General features: G+C 32.7%; 1 protein-coding gene across 2 annotated transcripts; it reads right to left on the bottom strand.

The window, feature by feature from the left end:
* Positions 1-4,756: 4,756 nt before the first annotated feature.
* LOC107496995 (uncharacterized) lies at positions 4,757-8,033 on the bottom strand. 2 transcript variants are annotated; one of them, XM_016118331.3, is made up of 9 exons: positions 7,690-8,033; positions 7,514-7,546; positions 7,376-7,426; positions 7,221-7,256; positions 7,011-7,101; positions 5,489-5,726; positions 5,318-5,408; positions 5,189-5,236; positions 4,757-5,077 (listed from the first exon to the last, which is right to left on the bottom strand). In XM_016118331.3, the coding sequence occupies exons 1-9, from the start codon at positions 7,800-7,802 to the stop codon at positions 5,005-5,007; spliced, it is 774 nt and encodes a 257-aa protein (XP_015973817.1). In that variant the 5' UTR covers positions 7,803-8,033; the 3' UTR covers positions 4,757-5,004. The 2 variants fall into 2 exon arrangements, with proteins under 2 accessions (XP_015973817.1, XP_052107767.1); XM_052251807.1 differs by having other exon boundaries at positions 7,516-8,033.
* Between the last annotated feature and the right edge of the window lie 862 nt (positions 8,034-8,895).

Here is an 8,895-nt window from a genome sequence, read left to right as displayed (position 1 = left end):
TTATTTTATATACAAAAAAAATCTTTTTATAACCTCTTTAGTTTCATTAAATATGTTAATTTCTAATATTCTTTGAAATAATAAACAATTTACTGTAAATATTAGAGATTGTATTTTCAAAAATTAAAATAAATTTCAAATCCAGTAAATAATATTTTCTCTATTTTTAAATAATTATTATCAATTATTAAAACTTTCTTTTTTCACAAATAAGTTTCTTAAGTAAATTAATGTGATAGATTACTTTTTTCACTATTATATATATACCAAGATTTCATGCGATACCATATTGTCGCAAAGACGCAAAGTCCCTAAAATTTAGGGGTGTCCATGGATCGGATCGTATCCGCAGATCTGCAGTAAATATCTGCATTCGATTCGAAAATTGCGGATACGATCTGATCCGCATCTTTTGCATGCGGATCGGATCGCGGATATCTTCCCTACATCCGCATATCCGATCCGCAGATCCGCAGATCCACACCATAATAATTAAAAAATAAATAAATATATATATGTTTGCTATTATATTTACTTGTTTGTATATTTTAGTTAATAATTATTATTCATATATTGTACTATTTTATTTTTGTTATTTAGAAAGAGTTTGATTAAAAATATTTTAGGAATAAATAAGTTTAAAAGTATGAAAGAAATAATTTTATCGAATTTTTTTACATAGAAATATGATTAAAAAGAGAAGGTTTAATTATGCGGATATATCCGATATCCTATCTGATCCGATTCACAAATATGCGGATCAGATCGGATCGGAACTAGCACTAAAAAGCGTAGATATCATGTCCGATCCGATCCGATGAAAATTGTGCGGATCGGATCGAATTTTCGGCCATATCCGATCCGCTGACACCCGACTAAAACCAATCCTACTTATTTTCTCTAGTTAACAGTCAAAAAAGAAAAACCCAACAGACATAGGTCCACTACCATTCCCCTAAACCTCAATTAGATTTGGAAATGTTGCTAATCTTTCCAAGCATACTCACTTGCTACCATCTTACCTTAACTAACCTATCTAAATCTCAACTAGATTTCGGAATGTTACTGATCTTCTCTAGCATACTCACTTGCCACAACAAAAGAGCATACGCTGCATTATTGTCTTCTACACCGAGAAGTATTAAAACTATGATTCATAATTAATATTTTCACATCGCAACCAAATATTAATAATTTTCTTTTTAGATTTTTATTTTAGAAGATACTTAACTTAAAATAATTAAAATTTTGATTCTTTCAGACTAGTTTATCACTATTTGTCTCTTTTTTATCAAAGAAAAAATGTCTTGATTTTTTTTTTCATTCTTGAATAAGTGATAATTTAGCAATTCTTATGCAAGAAATTTTTGGACATCAAAAGTTTTTTTTTTTGAATATTGTGGTTCTGGTATGATTGTATGAATGAGATTTTCATTAATTGTTAACGGACTCTTAAAGGAGAATTCTCAATATTAAAAATAAAGAAGACCACACTAAAAAAAGTCGAATACTACATAAAAGAAAAAATAAAGTAAAATAGAATATTCAAGAAGTCTAAGGCCTGTAGAGATCCAGATAAAAATGAGTGTGCCGTATTGAGATTTTGTCATTGTAACTCTGAAGTGCTGTCAAGATCGGACATTGGTCCTTAAAGTCTTCTAAGATAGGTTCAACGCCTTCTCCAAAATTCTGCTAATGCTTCTTTGATTTCTTTTTTAGGGGCATTAGGGTCCAAGTAACCACTACATAAAACATACAAAGACAAGCAACATAGTAAATCAAACACCACCCACCACATATTATATGCATAGGATAGATATGATAAAAAAAATGAAACCATAAAATGATTCTCACTCCCAATAGTCTGATTCATATTCTCCATTAGCTTTAGCTTGCTTGCTTCAATGTCAAAATAAATAGAGAGCAGTCATTATAATGTCACACCACACACACATACACACGATTTAAAAGATAGTAATAAAATAAGAACTCAATTCTGATAATCTTGACTTGATAGCACGCCCATTTGCAAGACCACAAAATTTACAGCACAAGGGAACGACTCGGGTAATATAAAGAACTACAACATACTCTAAAAAGTGAAAGTCAGAGGGTTTGATAATTTCTGGAGGTAAAGTAAAAAAATTAGAAAAGATACCTTTCCATGGAGGTCCTTCTCCTTCAAAAGGCTCACAGTAATCTACATGAGTATTCTTTTTGGGTGCTTGATGGATTCGGGCATAAAAGTGCTTAACAGGAACATCATTATCCGAAGAGTTCTGCATGTATTCAAAAGATTTTGGCACCCCCAAAAAGTGCAGTAGATGAAAATCACCAACTTTTTTGAAAGACGTCATAATCCCATCGCTAGTATCATAAACTTTGTAGTGTTCTTCCTGAAAAACAAATAATAGCAACGGAATATTTTAAAAATCAAAGTAACAACCAAAACTAAAGGAAATCTTGTAATACACAGCATTGGAAAACTCCATTTTATCACTTATTTCTTTTAAATTTGCCTACGTGCCCTGTCTCTCCCTGCTCTCAATCCCAAATCAGTGAATGAATTACAGTATCAAACATCCATAATGATTATTTGCTTACTTCTCTGCGAACCATCGGTTTAAGAAGAGTAAAATTCTAGGATTATATAAAGCACATTTTGACAGTTTCATATTGCATTTTGCATTCTGCAATTTTTAGCACGTCAGTTTTTTTCGTTGGGTCTAACGGAGGCATTTGGATAGAGGGATTGATCCGTCCAAATTTTGTGAAAGTCAGAGACTAAAAAATATTTTTCAATAATCAGAGACGAAAATGTCCGCAGAACAAAAGGTTAGAGACATATTTGTCTTTTTCTCTTAAATCAATTCTCACAAAGATACACAAGATCAACTCAATCCTTAAATAAAACAAAAGTTAATTTTCACTTTAGAGATATTTTCATGAGCTTCGTGACAATGTTAGAAAGCAAAGTAATCTCCTTCGTCAACCTCTTCTATATATAATAAGTAAAATATATAAAATTTAAAAACTAAGCATGGTTAAATTGAATTGAATTGGATTTAGTAAATTTCAAGAATATTTAACTTCAATCATTATTGTTCTAAGCAAATAATAATGACATAAAACTATTCCTATTATATGTGAATTACAAAAAGTAATTGCCTCGAATTACAAAAAATCATACACGTGAAACTTAGAATTTTAACAACTTTATTTTATCATAGTGCTAAGCAAATTTTATTAAATTGTAGAAATTTAATACTTTGAATAGCTAAAGCTTGGAAATAACTGTTTAAAATTTTAGCAAATACGAAATATAAGAATAGAATACAAGAAATAATGTTTCAGCTTCTTAGTTTTTTCTTGAATTATTGTTAGTTAAAAATACAGCTATCAAGGGCATTTTTTGTTGTGGGAAAGATGAAAGGGCATCTATTCCTAGTATTTTCTCGGTGGTAATAAAAATTTCATGCAAATTCAAATGGTGAAGCAGCTTGACAACTGACAAGTGTGAGAAGTGAATCGAGTTTCTTATTTTGTGATAATAAAAAATATTATTTAGATTATTATGTTCTTTATATTTATTTTTGTATTAGAGCAAACCTCTTTATTTTTATTGAATATGTTGATGTCTAATATTCTTTGAAATAATAAACAATTTACTGTGAATATTAGAGATTGTATTTTCAAAAATTAAAATAAATTTCAAATCCAATAAATAATATTTTCTCTATTTTTAAATAATTATTATCAATTGTTAAAACTTTATTTTTTCACAAATAAGTTTCGTAAGTAAATTAATATGGACAGATTACTTTTTTCACTGTTATATATTTATTTTTATTAATTAATACTATTTTAATCATATTTGGAATAAGTGATGAGAGAGAATAAATAAATTAATTAATTAGAAGAAAATTATTAGTATATTATATAGTATGTTAGTCTTGGATTACTTTCTAGATGTATTTTTAATTTTGATAACTCCAATATATTTTAATCATTTTCTTAATACAAGCATATAACTTGAAGGTCTCGCCGTCTCTAGTGGGATATGATTCCCATTATATAAATTTGTTTTGTTTCGTCTCATTATACCAAAAATAATTAGGTCAATTGAGTAAATTAATTAAATTAAACGGTTTTTGAGGGACATATATACCAAGATTTCATACCATATTGTTGCAAAGACGCAAAGTCCCTATAACTAAGCCTAATTGTTTTCTCCTGTTAATAATCAGAAAAGAAAAACGTAACAGACATAGGCCCACTACCATCTCCGCTTATTTACCTCCAAAACCTCAATTAGATTTGAAAATGATGCTAATCTTTCCTAACATACTCACTTGCTACCACCTTACCTTAGCTAACCCATCTAAATCTCAACTAAATTTCGGAATGTTACTAATCTTCCCTAGCATACTCACTTGGCACAATAAAAGAGCATACACTGCATTTCTACAGATATTATCTTCTACACCGACAAGTATTAAAACTATGATTCATAATTAATATTTTAACATCACAACCAAATATTAATAAATTTTTATTTTAAAAGATACGTAAGATAGAATAATTAAAATTTTGATTCTTTCAGACTAAATTATCACTATTTGTCTCTTTTTTTATCAAAGAAAAAACTGTCCTGATTTCTTTTTTCATTATTGAATAAGTGATCATTTAACAATTCTTATGTAGGAAATTTTTGGACATCAAGTATTTTTTTTTTTGAATCATTTTGGTTCTGGTATGAATAAAAGAGGTTTTCATTAATTGTTCATGGAGTCTTAAAAGAGAATTCTCAATGCTAGAAATAAAGAAGACCGCGCTAAAAAAAGTCGAATTCTACATAAAAATAAAATAAAATAGAATATTCAAGAAGTCTAAGGCCTGTAAAGATCCAAATAGATATGAGTGTGCCTACTTGAGATTTTGGCATTATAACCCTGAAGTGCTTTCAAGATCGAACATTGGTCCTTAAAGTCTTCTAAGATAGGTTCAACGCCTTCTCCTAAATTCTGCTAATGCTCCTCTGATTTCTTTTTTAGGGGCATTAGGGTCCGAGTAACCACTACACAAAACATACAAAGACAAGCAACATAGTAAATCAAACACCATCCACCACATATTATATGCATGGGATAGACATGATAAAAAAAGGAAACCATAAAATGATTCTCACTCCCAGTAGTCTGAATCCGAATCTTCTCCATTAGCTTTAGCTTGCTCGCTTCAATGTCAAAATAAAAAGAGAGCAGTCATTATAATGTCACACACACACACGATTTAAAAGATAGTAATAAAATAAGACCTCAATTCTAATGATCTTGACTTGATAGCACGCCCATTTGCAAGACCACAAAATTTACAGCACAAGGGAACGACTCGGGTAATATCAAGACCTACAATATACCCCCAAAAAGTGAAAGTCAGAGGGTTTGATAATTTCTGTAGGTAAAGTAAAAAACATCAGAAAAGATACCTTTCCATGGAGGTCCTTCTCCTTCAAAAGGCTCACAGTAATCTACATGAGTATTCCTTTTGGGTGCTTGATGGATCCGGGCATAAAAGTGCTTAACAGGAACATCATCATCCGATGAGTTCTGCATGTATTCAAAAGATTTTGGCACCCCCAAAATGTGCAGTTGATGAAAAACACCAACTTTTTTGTAAGCCGACATAATCCCATCTCCACGATCATAAACTTTGTACTGTTCTTCCTGAAAAACAAATAATTGCAACAGAATTTTTAAAAATCAAAGTAACAAACGAAACTAAAGGAAATCTTGTAATAAACAGCATTGGAAAACTCCATTTTATCCCTTGTTTCTTTTAAATTTGCCTACGTCCCTGTCTCTCCCTGCTCTCAATCCCAAATCAGTGAATAAATTACAGTATCAAACATTCATAATGATTATTTGCTTACTTCTGCGAACCATCGGTTCAAGAAGTGTAAAATTCTAGGATTATATAAAGCACATTTTGATGGCTTCATATTGCATATTGCATTCTGCAATTTTTAGCAATAGCGATAAACCCATAGTTGAAAACTTGCAAGGCCATAGAAAACACTTTAAGACTATTAATATTACAATGACGATTATATACCTACTCTCTAAATTAGCCCTAATAACAACTTCAATCACCATTACAATTTGTTCATTCAGTTTTCCATTTTCATTACTCTTCGTTGCCTCTACTGCAATCACCGCCTTCTTCCTCAAAGGCACCTTCCCAGCATTGTCCTCAAGATCCACAATTCCCTCTATCTCCACAGTCCACAGAACTCTCCCGTTCATGTACCTCCTCAAAATCATAAACCTCACACTCCCCGTTACTATTAACCTCATTTTCCAAAACCTCACCTTTCAAAACCCCAACAACCTTCTTACACCAATCAAAATCAAATTCCAATTCCAATTCACCACCATCAACATCACCTTCAGGCAAACCCTCACTCCTACCCAAATCCCTAATTTTCTTCACAAAACCACACATGAATTTAACTCACAAAACCCTTACTAGAGCAACTACGTTGCAGATTTTCATGCAGGTTCAACAACGAAAGTTCATGCAGATACACTTTCAGTTGGCAGAAGAAAAAGGACAACAGATCCAACACAAATAATAGTGAGAGCTTAAAAAGATAAATCAGAAGTGGTGAACATGCAGTGGTGTAAGGCAGGGTTTTTGGGTAAGTGATGGTATTGTCCGGTGGGAGAGGGCAGAAGGGATGGGGGAGACTGGGTTCGTGAAAGAAGAGATGAAAAAGGTTGACGACTGAGAAATTTAATATCACATTGAATAAGGATATATAGATATTTTAATCATTTTGAAAAGTTTTTATGGACCATTGGAAGTCTAAAACATCCTTGGACAAACGTAACATTAACCAACTTAGTATTGTTCTCCCTAAATAACAAATAACAGCAACGAATTTTTTCTAACATAAAAGTAACATAACTAAAGAAAACCAACAGACAATGACAGAGAAGTTAATTAACCTCTTTTAGCATTCTGTTGTAGTGTTGCATTGCCACAAATGGATAAGCCCGATACTTCTCCATAAAACGTAATCTACTTTGTCTCCGTTGTCTGTAGGAGTTCCGAATTTTTAGGAAAAAAAAATGAGGGGTAAATAACAAATTGTTATACTGCAAAACATATCATTTGTGAAACAAAAATAAATAAAAAGAGAGTTCAAGTGCACTTACTCTTTTCTAATCTTACAATCATGTGGCCTTTGATTTCTTCAAACAAAATAGATTTGCCAGGGACAAATATATAAATGGATTTGTGAGAGAGAGAAATACATATAAACTGATATAAATTATTATTACAAAAAAAAAAGAATTTAAGTTTGACTCACCCTAGTTCCTCATCAGTTCCTCTAAGTATCGAGGGTCCACAAGGCTTTTGTCTTTGGTGAATAAACAAGATTTATTTGCAAGAAAAATTATTAATATTATCATAATTGGAGGAAAAAAAGGGATTCAAGTTTACTCACACTTTTTTAACGGAGGGCCTACAAGGCTTTTGACTTTGATTGCAAGCAAAATTGATTTGTAAAGGAAAAACATAGAGAAAAAAAAAACCAATATATCACTAATTTGGCAGGAATGATAATTAAGTAAACAAATAATAATTAGAAGAGAAAGCATGAAGCTTGTAACAAGTAACAACCATGAGTGGTGATGATTATAGACTGGAACTCCTCGGCGTAACCTCAAAAGGCGGTTGCCGATTATACGACCACGAGATCGCAGATTGTATCGCGTTGATGGTGATGGTTCCATGCCACCTTCGAACTCCAATTCTTCGAGGGTTTCTGAAAACACAAAACAGATAAAACCTTTAAGAGAATCAAGGAGCAGGAGCTTAATTGTATCATTATGTCTGGGGTATGTAGAACCGGAGAATGGGGAAGGTTAGTGTGCAAGATGAAGCCCTAGATATTATTCTTTATTAACTTTTACTTCGCATGTTGATGAACTCCAATTCTTCGCATGTTAATCAACAACGTGAATGGGAAGAAGAATCAAACACAAGAAAAAAAAAGAATTGGGAGGAAGAAAATTACCCGGTTGGAGAGGAACTAGGGATGATGCTCCCGTGGACGCTTTTTATTTTCTATATGGAGCCCTCGAATGAGTTGAACAACGTTATGGAGGAAGGGGGAGCTTTACTTCTCTGTGGTGTCAGTAAATGTGGAAATCGGACCCAGCGAGTGGAGGAGGGGAACTCGGACCCTCCGAGTTGCATGCACTGAGGCGGACCGTCCGATTTGTGCATAGAGAGGCCACGCGTCGCTGAATGCTTGCTCCCCACAAACAGTGCCCCTTTATTCCAACCAAACCCACTGCATGCATACCAAACGAGTTCAGATTCATTTCCTCCCCCACCAACACACTTGAACTCCATCTTCTTCCTCCTTCAGCATTCTGAGCAGCAGCTTTGTGAGGAACCGAAGCAAAAAATGTCAAAAAAAATTAAAGCTAGAAATGTTCCTCCATTAGTGTAAATTAAAAAACAAAATTTCCTCAACCACAAAACGGACCCAACGATTACTTTGACAAACCAAATACATCTCACACAAAGAAATCGGACCCACCGTTTTGCTGGGTCATATCGCACGGTCCGATTTCTCCATTGTTCAAGTGCAAAACGGACCCTCCGATTTGCTTGTAAAATTTCCAAAACATAGAAATCGGAGGGTCCGATTACTTCCTTTTCATATCTGACCAAAATCTGTCCCACATTCCAGTGAAGCAGCCACTCAATCCATATCCCAGCACAACACCAATCCCTCCTCCATAAGCAAAAAAATGAACCTCGGGTGGATTCCCCAATTTTTTTAATAATTAATTAGTAGAGTGTAATTTTTTATTA

Source organism: Arachis duranensis, chromosome 7 (assembly GCF_000817695.3).
Source record: "Arachis duranensis cultivar V14167 chromosome 7, aradu.V14167.gnm2.J7QH, whole genome shotgun sequence".
NCBI lineage: Eukaryota > Viridiplantae > Streptophyta > Magnoliopsida > Fabales > Fabaceae > Arachis > Arachis duranensis.
This window is presented reverse-complemented; position numbering and strand designations above follow the sequence as displayed.